Genomic DNA, 19,816 nt, shown 5'->3' with positions numbered 1-19,816 from the left:
CGCTATTTAGATCTATAAACAAACATAAACACCACTAAATGTGTTTGATGGATGGTGATATCTAGTCCTGGAAGACCTAGAAAACCCAACTTTAGTTAGATTTATTTTAACTGTGTGCAAGGAATGTAGGCGAGTAATGATGCAAGATACTGTATATTCTTGGTGATACTTCCATTCCCGGTGGCAAACAGGGTGAACCACTGTCCTAGAAGAATTTGTGGAGTCTGTTCGGCACGTTGACCACCTCTGGGTTTTGTGCGATTTCAAGGAAATGGACTGGCTATCCATTTCCTTGAAATCGCACAAAAGCCAGAATCCAAAAAGCAAAGGCTAATTCAATGCGGGTTCATCTTCTCTCAGCTTCTCCCATACGATCATACCCCACAGCTGGAGACACAAGTGTGCCAAACTTCCTTGCAAACACCTCCACTCTACCGGCCTTGAGTTTGGTACGGGTATATAAAGCTTCCAGGCCTAATTATCCAGATTGTGTACAGGTGTGTATGTCAGCGGGTAGTAGGGAAGAATCCGTCTTCCCACACTCTTCCTCTCTCAGCTTGGAGTGGGCGGGGCTGTTGTTCACCCTCCGGCTAAACTGAAGTTGGAATCGGTCTGTTGTAATGCGGAAGAACATTTTCTCTTTTGTTTTGAGAATATGTTCACACTGTACTAAGTTCAGCATTTTGTTGCATCAAATGCACCTCAAGAAGGGATCAATCAATCGATATTGTTACACATTCTCAGTGTACAGACTTAAGGTGCTTTCATTCTTCCCCAACAAACACCAACACACAACTATAGAAGGTCGGCCAAAACTGATTCAACATTAATGCAAACCAAAAGGAACTTCCTCCAACCGCAGCCAACCCCCATCGACGGGAACGTAACACTGGCACAATGTTATTGTTTGTGCCGTTGGTTGTCCTGCTTCCCTGATCTATGACCGCCTTCCTTCTCCAGCAGGTGCTGCTTGATTGCAAAGTGTTTGCACCTGGGCTGAATGCCATGAAGTTGGGCAGATGCTTATCTCCTCTGCCTCTCTTGGGCTGCATTCCAAATGTTAGTCCATCGCAATTCGCCACATGCTTCCTGCTTCTGAGTTCTTCTGAGTTTATTCGCCGATACAATTGTCAAATCTCAAGTTTTATTTGTCACATGATTACAAGTATTCAGTGAAATGAAATAACCACGATGGGGACATCATTAATGCTCCTGCCTGCTCAGCCATATATAGCAGACGTGATTTGCTACAAAGCTGAAGGTTGTGAGGAATACATTTAAAACAATTGACAGCATGTTTTTAAACTTGTTCTACTTTTTCTCTGGCTTGCCTAGCGCTAACACTTTGCTGTGTATTTGAGAGGGGACCCAATCGCTTCCATGTATTTCTGGACTCAACACAGCTGATTGGCAGCTTGCCTCACCAGCATTCAGGCTAAAACAGCATCCTCTAGAGTGAATACACAAGTATGCCAATGTGATTACACAGGGCATACAAAATAGACAGGAGGGATAGCAGGGGGACGAAAAAATAACAACAAAACATGCAAGTGGGGGAATGGCCCTGTTATCAGAAAAAGGCATATTCAAACGCCTACATAAAAAGTAAACATTATAAACCCTGTTTTCTCACTCGAAGAGCATTTAAATCAAGATACCATGCTCAAAATGGGTCAAATCAACAGCATTACCCTTCCTTCAGTCCTCCTCACACACACACAGCCTGTTAAATAATGGCCTATTCTGGATGGATCCTTGTCACGTAAGGAAGAGATTATTTGCTTTTTTACCAGCAGCAGCTGGCAGCACGGAGCCTCCAGTATGTTTCATGTTGGGGTTGAGTGTGTTACTTTCCTCCTGCCACAGCTGTTCATATGCACTGAGCCTTGTCAATCAAAAAGGGGATGGACGAAGCGACAGGACATGATTCAGAACAAGCAGAAGAAGAAGAATCAAGGCGCACGTGTGCAATAGACAAACTGCTGGGGGTTGTGCTAAGAACTTTTGATGCATTACACGTTAATTAGTAGAACCCATGTCATGGCAGCTGGTATAATAACAAAGCTTTAAAATCCTGATTTAATACTAGTACTAATATTCGTGATATTGGTTGTATAGTGGAAAAAAATAAGCATTTGTCTAGAATGGAAAAAATGTCATAACACCATGGGAACAGATCTGAACAGAAATGAATTTGTATTTCAATGTAATTCAATAGAAGGTCTACCCAATGTCATTTTCGATTTGCACTTTTTTATACATCAAAATAATAATTCCTTGCCGACCTGATCTTTGTGAATTGTACATTATTTCTCTATTTAGGGCCGGACTGATATCGAACCTGGGCTTATTTTGCACACCAATAAAGATGAAATTACCCTTTTTTTCATGCATTTATATTTGTATGGAGGAACTGCAAAAGCAATTTTCACCTTGGATGCCAAAGCAGCATTTGTAATCAGAAAGAGACTTCAAGGAATAAAGAAACACTATTTTCTATTTTTTATCAATGTGTGAAATGCAGTTGTATGCTGACCTGAAACGAAATGAAAAACTACAGGGGCTGTTTTTTTATATATTCCCAATTGAAATGAATACAGAAACACATATATATACGCTCAAATGAGGAAGTCAAACATTGTGCCCAATTCCCCCGCTTCACAGGAAGTTATTTCACACAAATGGTTCCACATTGTAGCAAATTACAGGAACGTATACAATTGAAATAAATAGAATGCATGCAAGATGGGAAAATGAGTCAGGGGACGGTGTTTTAATATGAAACAGCCCGCCTCTTGTTAGGTGACAGATAATGGGGCTCCAGGTGTCTCGGGGACTGCTGTGTGAATAATACACACCTCACTGACGTCCTTCTCGGAAACACAACACCCATCGCTGCCAGCAGCCTTTTGTCAACTGTGGCCTTTGAGGAAGTCTTTTTCTAGAGGAGTGTCCTATTAAACATCTCTGTCTGCCACAGTGTTGACATCAAGAACGTTTCAAGGGTTTGCTTAAAGATCATAAGACTCATACGATTTATATATTTTAAGAGGCATACAAGAAGTTCACAGGTCGTATGGGCTTCTGATGTAAAAAGCGCAACATTATACTCTGATAATGTCCCCCAAAATACAGAAATCAACAGAAAACACAACTCCAGTTAACAAGTCCTCATAGTGAACACCTAAATACAGACCCTGGGTCATTGAGTGGCCATTAAGGCTTGCATACTGCAATTAGAGGGATTTTTCCTTCCACCAAGCGATTCAACAGTTCTGTGGTTGGATACTGTGTTTATTTCCTTGCTTCTTTGTAAGCTATAAATTCATATCTTTACCATATTTATTTTTGTTGCTGATGTGTTCCTCCATTTCCCTTCTGAAATTAATTAAGTCCCAATTCTATTCCTATTTTTCTTTTTTTTTTTTATACTAGTGAAAGATACACATAATGAAGTAGCTGGAAAGGGTTAAAAATCTTCCTCCACTGCAGACGTCAAGGTTCAGACCTCGAATACATGCAACATATCCTTATAATGATATTGAATTCATATTGTTATAAAATTAATCCATATAAGATAAGAACATCATTAGCATGGTATATTTTCAATGATTGAAAATATACTATGCTAATGATGTTCTTATCTTCTTATAAATGATTGAAATTCAATAATTTGTTCCATTACAAAGTTTCTATGTATTTTTTAAGATTGTAGTTCACATCTTGGCATTTGTCTGCATATTTAAACTAAATAAATTGATTAGTAGATACACCAGGACCAAGAAGCAGCGTCAGGACATTTCTGGAATAGTGAATAATATGTATGAATCTAACGCATTTAGAAAAAATGTGCTCAGAAATACCAACTCAACGTGTGCAAGATTTTGGACTTGTGAGGGTCAATGATTATGAATACTTGAGTAAATTACCTTTTCTTTCTCGATTACTTGCACTTGAGTTTAGTTTTTGATGATATTTGGGTCGTGTCACCTTGTCCTGACAGGTGCCAACCCAGGTGACCATAAATCATTATGCATGCCCCTTAAGTCTGAAGACCTTTGGGCCTGAGTACTTGAGAGTACTCACCTTCGCATAATGAATACAGACAAGGCTGTGCTGGAGTACAATAACTTACAAGCAGTGTCTGTTTACGACTGCCTACGCACACCTCTCATAAGCTTTTCACTCATTCATGTGTCGGTCAAGCTCTATAAATGATGAACCCCCAGACATTGCCAAAACCTATCCTACACCACCCTCTCCTACATGCCATATCCATACACAGGACAATCCTAAACACACCTATCTTCACCCGTAACTTTCCTCCACCACCCATCATACACATACTTATCGATAAATAGGCCTATAATACACCAAACGATCCTGCTTTATACTTTACTATACACAGACCTATCCCACAAAACTAACCTAGCCAGGACTTCCCTACACCGACCTTTCTTACAACATCTGATCTGCTCAGACCATTCTATACATAGACTTATCCGACACAGACCCTCAGCACACACACCTATCCTATAGCTATACTGACACAATGCACACATTAGCAGCAGTAGTAGGTGAGTTGTCAGCCCTGTAACCATGCTAAATGAAAACAAACAAAAAACGTTTTCTTCTTCATATTTTCCTCTCTTATTGTCTTCATACATCTATGTACTTATCAGTATTTAGTACTTGTTGTTTGTATTAATGGTTCCCTGTCTCATGGAAGTGGGGTGTGTGTGTGAGATTATATATATATATATATATATATATATATATATATATATATATATATATATATATATATGCCTGTTTGTCTGTCTATTGTACTCCTGTGTATGATTGTGTTTGGTTACATGCGAAGATGTGCGCATGTGTGTGTAGGTGTGCACACATGCGTGCGTGCGCGCGTGTGTGTTTGTGCTTGTGCGTGCCTATGCTTGCGTGCGCCTGTGCTTGTTTGTGTAGGCACAGTATTTGTTAACGTGTCTGTTTGTGTGCATACGTCCACATGTCCACGTGTGTGGGTTTGTGTGTGCGTGTGTGTGTTTGTGCATGGCGTGCGCATGCGTGCGTGTGTGCGTGCGTGCGTGCGTGCGTGCGTGTGTGAGTATGTGTCCGTGCATTCTCACCATCCACCCGCCTCGTCTGTCTCCCTGTAGTACTGCAGGTGTGCTGGGCTGCGGTGCTCTGGCCCTGTCCGCCCACACACAGCTCCCCAGTGGACTGCAGGGAGGAGCAGGCCGGCAGCTCCCAGTGCCCCACCATTTCCCAGGAGAAGCTACTCGACCGGGTCATCCAGCACACAGAGCTCATCTACAGAGTCTCCGAGGAGTCCTGCTCCATGTTTGTGAGTAATGCCTATTTTTACGCCTCCACAACCTCTTTTTACTCCCTTTTTCTTTTTTTCTCTCACTGTGCTCCGATAAAACTGGATGAATGCATTTAAACACTTCCCTGACCTGCTCCATCCAAAAGGTTAAATCCCTGTGAGGGTGTGTAGATATATATAGAGCAGAAGCGGTTGCTTGGATGTCTGGGGAAAAAAAGGGTCTCTTTTATTGTGACTGTCAAATCTGCAAAGACATAACTGTCTAGTAAAGTGTCTAGTGCAGTCGCAGAGACACCAGTAGAACAACAAATTGTGTGTGTTGATAGTGGCCAAATGAAGACATTCTGAATGAATACAAGATGTGCTAAAGATCTTAACCATCTACAGGCTATAGCTTTTGTTTATTCATTCTATTTTCTGTGTCTTATTGTTGCAATCAATGTCATGATAAAAAGGGTTTGCTGTGTGCATGAATCTGAATCTGTGAATTAAAAAATCAACATTAAACATACTTCCGCACACCAAGTGTTGTGCCAGAGCTACTTTAACCCTAACCCAACCCTTAACCCCTAATCCTGACCCTAACCCTGACCCTGCCCCCAAACCGTTTCTTACCCCTAACACTAACCTCACTGACAGACACCAGTCCCCAGCTGTACCTGATCCCGACAGGGCATTTTTGGTATGGCCATCCTGGTTTTATTAGCCAAGGATACACTGTTAAGGGGACATGGGCTGATCCAAGAGCTAATAATGATATTCTGCAGCACTTTGAGCCAAGGTCTCGGAAGCCCGGAGAGTAAGTTGTAGTTTGGACATCTAAAATGTTTTGTCAGATAAAACCATTTTGTGCAGGGATGGGGGGCTGTTACAGGAACAGGAACAGCACTGTGTGAAGTCCACAGACTCAGAACAAACCACACGCCTCTGCTGTGAAGAATGCATTGTGCAAACACACCTTAGCTCCTATATGGCCAAATTGTAAATAGCTTCCTACTCATAATCTGCCTAAAGCTCTCCTATCTGTATTGAGTTGTGCTTTGTGTTTGTTTTTCTGACTTATGCTTGTGTGTGTGTGTGTGTGTTTGTGAGTGTGTGTGAGTGTGTGTGTGTGTGTGTGTGTGTGTGTGTGTGTGTGTGTGTGTGTGTGTGTGTGTGTGTGTGTGTGTGTGTGTGTGTGTGTGCGTGTGTGTGTGTGTGTGTGTTTGTGTGTGTGTGTGTGTGTGTGTGTGTGTGTGTGTTGCAGGAGGATATGTTTGTGCCGTTCCCCGTGCGTCTGCAGAGGAACCAGGCTGGCAACACCTGCATCACCAAAGACTTCCCCATCCCCACCTCCAAGAATGAACTCCAGCAGATCTCTGTGAGTAGGCGGGAGTTAAACGTCTTGTGCCTGTTTGTATTTAGTTTATCAGCTCTCTCTCTCTCTCTCTCTCTCTCTCTCTCTCTCTCTCTCTCTCCCTCTCCCTCTCCCTCTCTCTCTCTCTCTCTCTCTCTCTCTCTCTCTCTCTCTCTCTCTCTCTCTCTCTCTCTCTCTCTCTGTATAATGTGTGTCCGTGTATGTATGTGTGTGGGCACTTTTGTCTCTAGCCTAGCACACCTGTGCACACATGCTTTTCTCATCCTTCATGTTTGATTGCACATTTGGCAATTTTTAAACAAGCACACACCATCTAAAGTTCACCATGATCAGCGGGTTGGAAAGAAAACACTTATCTAAAGGCCAAGGCAGGATTATCTGACTTGAGAGGGGGGAAATCTATAACTTTCATCACTTGATCAGTTGATGTGGCAAATGTCAACTTACAATGCAAAGAGATGTCCCTCTAGAAAGCGCTGATTGAACACTTTTGACATTAAAACTGCTCCCAGGCTCTAAGATCAGAGCTCAGCGCACCATGGAACACTTTCTCAACCCTGCAGCAGAGACATTTCCTCACCCTCACCGTGGCCACTGAAAACCACCACGAGAACCACCACCACCAACGTATCGCAGGGACACGAGACGGGTTACACCCTTGACAGGCTCTCTACGCTTCCACAGGACACTTGGTTGCTGCACTCGGTGCTGATGCTGGTGCAGTCGTGGATCGAGCCGCTGGTCTACCTGCAGACCACGCTGGATCGCTACGATGACGTGCCCGACGTGCTGCTCAATAAGACCAAGTGGATGTCGGAAAAGCTGATTAGCCTGGAGCAAGGGGTGGTGGTGCTCATCAGGAAGGTGGGTGTGGCTTTAAATAATTTTCAAGCAAGAAATAATAACTAATGTTCAGGTCGTAAAATGCGTGTGCTTCAAGCGTTTGAACCCAATCAACCATCAGGGATTGGTGCTAGTTAGTCATTTGCTTGTGGCCTTTTACAGGACCTTTATGGGATCTTTCAAACCTTTGCAAACCACAAAATTAATAGAATCGCAAAAGGGAAATAATAGCTTGCAAGTCCTCGATCCCCCCCCCCCGCATATCAGGCAAACAACTGGGATCTGATTTGATATAAACTCACTCTATAATCCCGTTCCTAACAAGGGATTCAAATGTCTTTCCGCTATCTTTCCCTTGGTGCTAACATCGTTTCATCGTTTCATCGTGTGTCCTCGGGCAGATGTTGGACGGGGCGATACTGAACTCGTCCTACAACGAATACAGCGCAGTCCAGCTGGACGTTCAGCCAGAGGTGCTGGAGTCCATTTTGAGGGACTACAACGTTCTCTGCTGCTTCAAGAAGGACGCCCACAAAATAGAGACCATACTCAAACTCCTCAAGTGTCGGCAAATTGACAAATATAACTGTGCCTTGTACTAGATGATCCCTCACCATACTATGTTTATAAAATTTATTATTCTACTATTCTGCTCCGGGTAAAGCATTTCATAGAGCACTCCCAACGGTTTATTTGCATGTTGTGGAGTAAAGCAAATAAAGAATCTGCATATTCTCCCATTGATTTTTCAATTCCTTTGTTCCAACCCAGGGTTTGTATTGCTCACTGGGCTCTCAGAGTGTTTTGATTATTTTCCAAGACCCCCAGAGCATTCCTTAAAATACACTGTAAAAGGGGAGCTGGTTTCACCTCTGCATTAGTTAAATGAAAACTCTGCATGGGAGAGTGGAGTCAAACTGAGAGCAGTTGCCTTCTACAAAGAGAAATAAAGGGAGAGAGAGAGAGAGAGAGAGAGAGAGAGAGAGAGAGAGAGAGAGAGAGAGAGAGAGAGAGAGAGAGAGGAAGATAGGTAGAGAGAAGAAGAGAGGCAGAGGGGAGGAGAGAGATGGGGAGAGAGAGAGAGAGAGAGAGAGAGAGAGAGAGAGAGAGAGAGAGGAACACATTGGGGGGAAGAAAGAAGCGTAACATAGTTAGATACGTTTTGGAATCCGTTCCAGTGTAATCCATTAATCTATTGCTAGCATACTATTAATACATTCATAGTACGCCAGTATTATTAAGAATATGAATCTGCTTATCTGGAACTTTTTCCTTTGGTATTCATATGCATGTAAAAATATAAAATGATTAAAAGAGGCGTCATAACTTACCCATATTCCACACCACGCTAGCACACAACCCTTCCTGTCTTCACCTAGATGAACGGATGGGAGACAGAGGGATTCTGCAGGCGCGAGCCTGCAGAATCCCGGGGGGTAAAAAACACATGTACCCCCTGCTCCTCCACGCGGACAAGGACAGGCTGATGAGGTTGGGGTGGGAGGACAGACTCCCAGAACATGCTGGAGGAACTCCTCTTATGGATGGATGGATCACAGTATTAAACTGTGTGTCTGTCAGATCAGCACTACACAGCTGACTCTTTAAACAGTAATTATCATGTTCAGACTTCAGAACTTTATACATATTTAATTTTTAACTCATGTATTTTCTTTTAAGAGTGACAGTTTGAAGCGAGAGGAGAGATTGCGAGATTCATTATCTCTGGGGGGGTTTTATTAAAATAAATTATTTGATAGAATAAAATGACATTTAAAGAAGTGTATTTCAAAGGCCTTATCAGAAATGCCATTGAGAAATCAGTGCTAATAGCTCAATTTAACTGCTTAAATTAAGCATTATGCATTCAAATTAAAGTAAAGATGCTTCTTAGCTTCTGAGCCTCCAAATGTCATTCTACTATTTTCAGGTGTGATTTGTTTTTCCATCCTTGTAAAAGGACGTTGGATGCGGTCTATAAAAGCATGTTATGAATGTATTACGGCTGATAGATGCTCAGGTTATGCTACAGTGAGTAAGTAAACCAGATCATCGTGTCCGGTTCCTCCTTGCGTTATTCGTCCTGTGTTGTACAATTAATCCACAGATGACTGTTTGAAATGTGATGGCTAATTAATTACCTCTCAAACGTCCTTCATCGGGACCCCAAGGACGTTTTCTCCTGCCACAACACAAGGGGGCAGAAGAGCACTTTGGGATGCTAGCTTGGTATGCTACAGACATTACTATGTCAAACATTGACACAGGTGTCACAGCCATACCCCACAAACGCATCGTAGCTCAGCCTAGCCTAGCACAGTTTAGCATACCATGACAGGGCATATGCAGCATGAATGATGGAGGCCATAGCCAATTGGTCATTCCCGTTGACATCACACACCAGACCACATGGAAGCAATAGATGCATTAAAATCAGCTATGGCATTGACTCTATTTATTTTTCCCCCATCCCCCTTCCCGCTGACATTGCACCTGGTCGCCACAGTGATTCAAGTGTCCTTTGTGGGTTGAGTTGTGCATGTGCATGTGTGTGTGCGTGTGTGGATGGTGAGGACATTAAGTGGTGGTGGAGGTGGAGGTGGAGGGGCTCGGAGTCAGGCTTCCAGTTGTCCTTATCATTTCAGTGTGGGGTGCACAGAGAGAAGAAGATACAGTGGATTGCCCCCCCACACATCCCTGTCCTAACCCACTGTTGTTCTGGCAATATCCAAGTTGGACCAGGTTAAACCCCATATTAGACCCACAATCTATATTTAATATGATGAAATAGAAAGAGAATGACAGATAGAGAGGCGTAGAAACAATGAAAGAGAGAGAGACAGAGAGAGAGAGAGACAGAGAGAGAGAGAGAGAGAGAGAGAGAGAGAGAGAGCGAGAGAGAGAGAGAGAGAGAGAGAGAGAGAGAGAGAGAGAGAGAGAGAGAGAGACGAAAAGAGGGATCTGAGGTGCAGGAAGGGTCTTTGGCTGATATCACAGTTTGACTCCTCTAACCCGAGGGAACAGAGCCAGCCAGGATGCATAAAGTGGAGCAGAATGGGTGGGTGGACAAAGGAAGTGGCGAAGCGAGAGGAAAGAGACAAAGAAAATACAAATTTCCAGAAAATTGATTTATAAAAAGAAGGCAAAGGGATATATATAGGACAGCCATTGCGCTGATTGCAATTTTCACTGAAATGCATTTAAAACAACACAATGGATCAATCAATACAAAGGGAGAGGGAAGAAGGAAACATCGGCAAAGAAAGGAAGATAGCGAAGGAAAAAGAAAGAAAGTAGGAAACAACAAGGAAGATACAGCAAAGGGGTGAAAATAAGAATGTCAAAGTGAGCTGCTAGTGCGAGTGCTGTGTCTCAGCGGGAAGTGGGGTTGGCTAAAGAGAGGAAACGGCACGCTGCAGGGCAAGTAATATAGCATGGAGCGCTAGAGCAGAGAGCGGTGCTGGCTACAAATAAAAGCCCAGACACCAAAGTATGAAGTCCTTGAGGCTGGCTATTTTTTCCTGCCTACCCGAGCTCTGCTGGATAACAAACTGTTGCTTTCCCTTTCAGTTGTGACTCAAACGACAGCTTGCAAAGGTCCAAACAACAGTCTATCCAACACCCGTATGATCCACCCCCGCATCAAAAGTTGTAGCAAGGAGGCAGTTCTTCACCAGTTGTTTTTTCCTTCTCTCTTTTTATGCTTCTTATATGACACATTTAGATGATGGTCAGTGTGTCTTTGTGTGTGTGTGTGTGTGTGTGTGTGTGTGTGTGTGTGTGTGTGTGTGTGTGTGTGTGTGTGTGTGTGTGTGTGTGTGTGTGTGTGTGTGTGTGTGTGTGTGTGTTTATGCATTGTTTGTGTGTGTGTTTATGCGTGTGTGTGTGTAGGTGTGTTTGTGTGTGTGTGTGTGGGCCGGGATGGCGAGACAGAGGAAGCGGGGCCGATGGGGAGAGCGGGTGGTCCTACAACGCAGTCGCCCTTTCAAACTCTGACAAGCCTTGCTGCCGCACTTTTTATTTTTTCCTTCACTTTTTGCAACAAAGTCATTTCTGCTCACAGTCATGCTGTCCGGCGGGATCCCTGCTCCGAGTGAGGGCGAGAGTGACAGAAGGATTCAAAATACATCCCCTTCACCCATCCCGATCCGCCGTGCACGACCTTTCACTTCCACAGCACCCAAAGCCGTCAGCTGACAGCTTTTCTGCCTCTGTGATTGTGTGTGTGTGTTTGTGTTTGTGTGTGTTTGTGTGTGTTTATGTGTGTGTTTTTGTGTCTGTGTGTGCATGTCTATATGTCTGTGTGTGTGTGTGTGTGTGTGTGTGTGTGTGTGTGTGTGTGTGTGTGTGTGTGTGTGTGTGTGTGTGTGTGCGTGTGCGTGTGTGTGTGTGTGTGTGTGGTCGTCGCAGCCATCATGTGTGTCTGCGCGCCTGGCCTACTTTCCTGTTCTTCCATGGCTTGTCTGTTGTTTGTTCACAGCACGTGCGTGTCCGTGTCGATGTGTGCATGGCTGCGGCTCGTTCTGTCAGTCTAGGTTGGCATGAGACCGGAGCCTTTTTACCATTCACGTCTCATCGGCGGGGAAAGCTCCCTGTCTGCTCTTAGCGCACGTACAGCAGCCACAACAAGATATACAGAGTGACGGAGCCAACAGCCGCAGTGTCGTTTTCTCAGTGGCATCTCTGCCCTCGTTGCGGTCAGCCGCAAGAGGAATGTCTGAATGTATAAAGACACATGTATTTGACGAGGCTTGTCTTGGAGAAACACAAGCGCCCTGCAGGGGTGCTGCAGTGAGAATGTTGGGGAGTGTGTGTGTGTGTGGGGGGGGGGTCCCCTAGTTTTGCTGCAATCAAGTGCTGCGAACGGCACGATTCTGACGCCTCAAGGAAATTAGGCGGTTGGGGGGCAGAGAGCTGTGTTGATGCGCAGTGATTGGACGGTGGAGCCAGCAGAGGCGGGGCAACCATCAATCTCCCCCTATTAAGGGGCCCCCGCCTGGGCACCACGATGCCGTGGATCTGTGGCCTCCCGTAAGCAGGCTCCCTGTGCAGTGGGGAGTATGGGATGGAGCGATGGAGGGACAGGGGACGGGGGCTAGTAACTGTTACAGTTTCAAAGGAGCAACATGAGGCCGTTCTGCGGTGGCCAAGACTTGAAAAATAAGTAAAATATGCATATCGCTAGCCTCATAGCAAAATTGCCTAAGTCATATCTTAAGGTTCATCTTGTAATTACAATGAAAAATGCCCAAGTTATATAGATGAATAGTGATTATGGAATGTTTAAAGCCCTCTGATTTGCTTAGGATATAGCCAATGCGGAACAGTGAATCAGCAGCGTTAGGAGAGTAGAGTTAGGTTAGATATCACACAAATTGGTCAAAATACGGCTATAAGGCTAACGATATCCAAAAAGCGCTAAAAAAAACACAAGCGCATTAATGGAAGAAACAAACACAACATAACACAAGTGAGGTTCAGCGGATGTTGATAATGAAATGGGCTGGCTATTTTTGCCGGAGGGGTATAGAACGTGGATAGTCTAATTAAAAAATAAGCCATCTTTGAAGCGCTACCTTCACTTGTGCCAAGCTTATCGGCATCATGCAAGAAGGCCTACATTGTAATCTGTATTAAAACTCTTCAAACGGGAAATAACTTTCCTTTTCCACAGGGCAAAGCCAGGCTATCCACATTCCATAGCGTATGAGGAGATAATAATAATAGTCTGCCGGCAACCAAAGTTGTCAATTCCCTTATAACTGCTTTTGCATTTATATTTTCCAGTAATGCGCTTGTGTCTTCGTATTTGCAAAGGTACGTATATATGCTGTTTGTCCGACATGTCTTGGCCACAGTACTGTTCTTAACATACACCGTTTTCCTAGCCCTATCCTATATTTTCAGGAATCTGATCAATTATTATAGCATTTTATTGAATAAGGACATGGTATGTCAATATTCTTTTCAATGTGTAATCTTCCTGGGCATCAGAAACTAACCAATACACAGTAAAGGCCGGCTGCAAATCTGGTAAATAAGCAATATGAATATTTCCAAATGTACATTTACCATTTTAAATATCCCATTAAAAGCGATCAGCCTTACAACTGACATCTAGCCCACAATGCAGTGTTTCAAATATATTTTCTAGTATCTGATTTAAAGTGCACAGGGACACTTGCTATAATGCAATGCTGCATCAGCAGCTCACTTGTGTGTCTGACCTATGTGTCAGACACTGTAGACTTGTACATTAACCAGGGCAAATTTATCCTTTTCCTTCTAAACAAGATACTGTCAGGGCCCATCAGCCCAGTCATTGTGGATAAAGTTAAAGAGAACAAAAAAATAGACAAAACAAAACATTTTGGTGGGCTGAATCTGAGCCAACGCCTGTAGAACAAATGTTCTCGGTTATCACAACAGAAATTGAAAAGGGCCAGACAGATGCCAAGAGAAGCTGGGCTTGAATCAACGCAATTTCCTCTCATCATGTCTTTGGCCAGAAGAACCTTTCTCAGAGCTCTCACACAACTCCCGCCCTGATTGTATTTCCTCTCCTTTCCTTTCTTTCTCTCTTTTCTTTTTTCTCGTTTCATCGCTTGGAGATATCTTATGAGTTCCAGTGCATTGCCATGGAGCTGAGCAAGCACGTTTTGAGGAGGAGGAGGAGGAGAAGGAGGAGGAGGAGGAGGAGGAGGAGGAGGAGGAGGGTAGCAGAGGGGCATATGTGTGTCTGTCTGCCAATGTTTTTCTTGGATCAGGATACCGGCGATGCAGAAGACAAAAGAAAGAAAAAAGAGAAGGAAGAAAGAAAATGTGGAGCATTTCCTTTCTCTTCAGGAAGCACTCTTATAACTTCAAATATAATAATTTCCTTTTTGGAAAGACACTGGGGATTATGCCTGTGTGTCTGGCTTTGATTTATCCTGTTTTTTCTTTTTTCTCTCTATGAAGTAAAAGGATTTGAGAGAGAAAAGGGGAGAGGGTAGCTCACAGAAGATAGTAAATAGTTGGACCTCTGGCCTTGGCTCCAGATGAGTTTTGATAGGTGTGGTGAATTCGGTTCACTTTGGTCTCATGGATTACCATGCACCGCCTCTTCAGCTTAGCTCTAGGAAAGTAGCCGTCCCAACATCTGCCCGTTTTATAGTTTATCTTTATTATTTATTCTCCTGCTAATTTGCTTCTGACTCTCAACATAACTATGCATAGTCATTCTTTTCTAAAATAAATGTTTTGCAAAAACACACTTTGTCGCCAGAGACACCCAGCCCTCAACCTTCCTACTCCTACTGATGAATGCAAGAGCTTTCATAAGTGGCCCTTAGGCTCAAGCACCAGTGTGTGAATTCATTCTGCAATAGAGAGTGACTTATCATTAATTTATTTACATAAAAATCTTAGACTCTTAGGCTAAGAAAGGCACTAGCTAAAATAAAATATTATCTAAAACATCCTTCAATTGTCCATCAATTCAATAATTTGGATATTAACTATGTGTCACGATCAGCTCCTGGCTTTCCATCCTACTGCCAGCTCTGTACTGTCATTATCTGCTCCTGGAATTCCATCCCATGGCCAGCCCTGCCAGTACTTTTCTGGATCACCTGCATGCCACTCCCACCTCATCAGTGCAACCACCTCCACCTGTGTTCCCTCACCTTATTTAAACCCACTTCTTCCACTCATTCTCTGCCAGATTGTCTTAGCAGCATGCAAAGGGCTCTAGTACTATTTCCCGGATTGCGTCCTTTGCTTCGACCCTGCTTGTCTCTGACCCATCCTAGTCGTACCTGCACTGGTAACCTGAAAAACCGTTGAACTGTTCCAACGCTAGTCTCGGTCTGTGCTGTTCTTGGGTCCAGTCTCTTGGCCCAGAGACAGTTTTTTTAAATGTGAGTTATGTGTGGTTTTACATATGCCTGCTGAAGATTATCACCAACTACATATTACATCATACATCTAGGGCATTTGAACTGTTTTGTTCCAAATCCACTTCCGACTATTCATACACACGGTAAAGAACTGACGGCGGAGTGAACCATGCAAGTGGACAGCCAGCTCGTCGAAAGCTGTTAAGGTCCATTAGCAGTTAGTGTCTTGCTCAGGGACACCTAAACACTCAGCCAGGACGGAGCCAGTGATAAAACTAGCAACCTTCCGGTTACAAATCAACCCGCTCTACCTCCTGAGTTAGCCCAAATACAGACAATGAATAATAATTTGTTTTTTTTCCTGACCTCTCGGGCTAAGGGCTGCAAATATGCCCCATGTGATTCAAGAGTTGGCTTAGCTCGCACAGTAAAAGGTCAACCAAGAAATTTGTTTCTTCCAGTTTCAAACAGCTACAGGCACACTAGACAAGCTTCTAGTGTCCAGTGTTTCATTTGCAATGCAGAGTAAACCCCCCCGCAATAAATAACACTACACACTAAACCTGAAGCAAATGTCCTCCTGTGTAGTGATGTTGTTTCCGTCCGATTTCCATTAACAATGGTCCGATTGGTTACCCAATGGAATACAATGCAAACTACAAAACTTAACACTGACTCAACCAGCTCCTAAAAAAGCACATTAACACACTGAGGTCCATAACAGCAGATTTGTGGCTTCCTCCTTTGCGCTCCCCAGCTGACCAGTTGTTTAATGTAGTCGTAAAGCACCGCTGGGGCCGCGTTACCATCCATGTGGTGCACGGTGCGGATCAGGTCAAACACGATGTGAAGACTAGCGCCGGGAGAGCAAGGTATCTGCAATAGACGGAAGATTAGGAAACACAGACAGTTACATCCTCTGGCACCATATATAAAGATATAACCGTGTGTGTGTGTGTGTGTGTGTGTGTGTGTGTGTGTGTGTGTGTGTGTGTGTGTGTGTGTGTGTGTGTGTGTGTGTGTGTGTGTGAGAATGTGTTGATGTGTGTTCTGGTACATCTATGTCCGGATTGGTGTGGGTTTCCGTATGTCAGTGTGTGTGCGTGTGTGTGTGCGTGTATTGTCTGTGTGTCTACCTGCAGACATTTTTATGTGCAAATGTGTACACACGTACCCCCCCCCCCCCCCCCCCCCCCCCCCCCAAAAAAAAACAACATATACTCATCCCAGATGAGTACTTGTGGCTCTCCTCTCCCATTGTTCCAGCGGATAGCCCTGAGTCGCGGCTGCATCCTGGCCGCTCGGCAGGGCGGAGGTCAGCCTTCCACGCCCCGCCAAGACACCATATCTGCGCCCGACAGCCGGCACACCGGACACGGGGAGAGGCTAGCTGTGGCCCGCGGAGGGGCGAGGCGACAGAATGGGCCGAAGGCAAGGACAATAAGAAACGAGAGGCGGGTCAGTCGTAAGAGACGGAGGGTGTTGAGTCGAAAAGGAAACATTCTAAATCCGCGTCAGACTGTAGGTGTGCTGTGAACGGATAGCATTTTTTTGGCTACGCATAGCGCAGTGGGTGTGCTGCTTCAGATGGGTAAGGGGGGGGGGGGGGGGGGGGGGGGGGGATTGCCGGTAAAGGGTCCGGGTGTACAGCAGGCTGTGACATTGGTCCAGTCGCAAGCAAATCCTCCTTTGGGTGGGTGGGGGACGGCTGCTTTGGTTTTGCTTTCACAGCCAGCGACTAGATGAAAAGGTGCAAGCTTGGCACTGGCCGGCCCACGTGTCTTCGGGTTTCTCTATTGGTCTATATGTGGCTTTTACAAGGTAAATGTTGTGTATTTTATGGAGTCGAATTAACGACGAAATGACTGTGCTGTGTGAAAAAACGAAATGTAGGTTTAGTTGTGGAAATGTTTCTTGTGCTGAAAAAGTAAACAAATCTGGGTTGTAATTGAAAACACATGTGCACAAAAGTAGAAAAATACACAGTGGCAAATGTTGTTGTCTTTTATTTCACGAGAACGATGCGATTTTTGGCGATAAATATTGAGTTATTTCGCCCGCTCAGGGTTTTGACGTGGAGGCTGAAGGGAAGGGGGCCAATCTCATTGGTCACTCATCATATGCGCCAAGTGCATTTACCTGCCTGACTAAGGTTGGTCTTCATCTATTTGGGACGTAAGTCATGGACTTATGTCCATGACTTGTGTCTATGGACAGGCAGGCTATGTGAGGATAATGCAGGTTCTCTTTTGTTGAACAGTTTTTTTTTCACCTCCTTTGGTTGTGTTATTGTTTTGGTCGTAGGCTGGCGGCTGGAGCTTAACTGGATATCAAATCGTTTTCTTCTGGGTCAAATGAATGAAAAGTTCACTGTTCTCCTCACTCCCAGCAACTTCTGATTGTAGCCTTTTTGTGTGGGTGGGGAAAGATAGGATTAGGTGTGTGTGTGTGTGTGTGTGTGTGTGTGTGTGTGTGTGTGTGTGTGTGTGTGTGTGTGATGTGGGTTTTATCATGGTTCAGGGAGAGGAAGAGAGCGAGGGGAGGAAAAGGCAGAGAGAGGAAGATGGGGGGAGACGGTGAAAGGGAAGAAAGGAAGAGACAGAAGCAGAGAACACGCCGTATCTTCGGAGCTGAGGTCTGAGGATGGGTTTTTTTTTTGTTTCCGTTTTCTTTGGGGTTTTGGGGACAACAAGTCGATGCGAAAGAAGCTTGGCTCTACTTGAATCAGGCCCAGTCAGCGCCGACCGCCGCTTGAGCCCCTGGGTTTAGTTTCAAAGATCAGAAACGCGGACCGTCTATTGGTTGGAGGGTTTAGACTGTGCCACACTTTATGAATTTTTCAGATTTCTCAATATTTTGAAAACACAGCGAGACAGCTGTGATCGAAATGAGCCCCATTCAATTCAATCAAATAATTTCCCCAGTCTGAGAACTTTAAGAAATGTATTTTAACAGATGCGCTGAGTATGCATTCGGTAAAAAAAAAAGATTTCTTTAGTACTGCCTAGTCTTTATTTAAACTCCGATCCTCAACCTCAATGTCACATAACTGTGATCTGATATTTAAAGTTTAAGGCCTGGCATTATAAAAGGACGACTGCCACTTTGATCTGCTTAACCCAAAGATCCTTTGGGGATCTTTTAAAGGTAAGCCATCATCATGAAATAACAGATATGGCATTGTTGTCATGGCAGATATCCAATGTTGAAGTGACCCTACACTTTTTTGCTTGACAATAATTATCTTTCCCCCCCCCCCAATAAATGATGTTAATGTCATTAAAGAACACAAAGAGAGGTTTAGACAGGTCTCCTATTTTATAGTTCACGTTTTCTCCACATAATGCCTCGGATTCTCATACGTCAGTCTCTAATATCTATCCAATTTGTTGAGTTTGGAGCAAGCAAACTCAATACAATACAATAATCACTTCTAACTTCAATACAGTAAATGCAAAGCAATTGAAGAGACATATTGTGTACAATGACCTATCCTTAAAAGCACACTCCAGATTTGTACACATGAGTAAATAAATATGAGTGTAATTCCAGTTGGAAGAGACCTTCAGCTAAAGGCAGGTCTATGGAGTTAATCCACCTTTACAATTGGAGCATCTACACCCACTGATGTGTAGATGATGGCAGCTCTTTACTCATCTCCTTCTTTAGCCTTGCTTTGAATCCATTCATGGTCAAAGTTATTTAACAGAATGGCAATGAAAACGCTCTTATGTTTTCTACTATAGCATCCAAACATTGGCAAGTGAGCGAGATGTTAGTATTGATTCTCACTTTTTATCCTTTGATAAAATTCGATATAATTCGAGCATGCTTAACAATGCAAGGTATACAAATGTACACAGTGTAAGATAAACAGAGGTGAATTTTAATTAACTGTGTTTGGGTAAATGTATGCCAGAAGGAAATACTTTCACGTTATGAGTGTGAGCTCTTAGCACCTAACTCAACCACATTTCACGCTACAGAACGAGCTTATGCAGCACAGCCTGTCCCTACATACCTTGCGAATCCAGAGGAGATTTCAATTAGCAACGACTCTGCTCTGCACGCTTCAGAGATGGCATGCAGTTGCACCATTTGTCCGCTAGATGTCAGTCATGATCGTGTTATTGGTTAACCTTCTCACTTCCGTAGTTACAAAACTATACTTTAATTAATCCAATTTAAGGGGAAATGTCATAAGGAGCTATACATCTTAGTTAGTTCAAGACAAATTATGCCACTCTCCCTCTCTCTCACTTTACTAAATGTCCCTGCAATCTTGTTTGTTTTTTGTATCATATAAAAATAGCATTGTAATAAAAATACAATATGTGGAATGTATTGTGAATTTAGCAAATGCAAGTTTGTATCAAATAAAAAGCTGAACACAAGTGTGTGCAT

General features: G+C 43.7%; 1 protein-coding gene across 1 annotated transcript; it reads left to right on the top strand.

Moving 5' to 3' along the window:
* Positions 1-4,252: 4,252 nt before the first annotated feature.
* smtla (somatolactin alpha) lies at positions 4,253-8,267 on the top strand. The gene is made up of 5 exons (XM_030337354.1): positions 4,253-4,577; positions 5,163-5,350; positions 6,579-6,692; positions 7,374-7,553; positions 7,934-8,267. The coding sequence occupies exons 1-5, from the start codon at positions 4,553-4,555 to the stop codon at positions 8,132-8,134; spliced, it is 708 nt and encodes a 235-aa protein (XP_030193214.1). The 5' UTR covers positions 4,253-4,552; the 3' UTR covers positions 8,135-8,267.
* Positions 8,268-19,816: the final 11,549 nt, after the last annotated feature.

The sequence above is a fragment of the Gadus morhua genome, chromosome 16 (assembly GCF_902167405.1).
Source record: "Gadus morhua chromosome 16, gadMor3.0, whole genome shotgun sequence".
NCBI classification, from domain to species: Eukaryota; Metazoa; Chordata; class Actinopteri; order Gadiformes; family Gadidae; genus Gadus; species Gadus morhua.
Note: the sequence above shows the minus strand (reverse complement) of the source record. Positions and strands in the feature narration are given on the sequence as shown.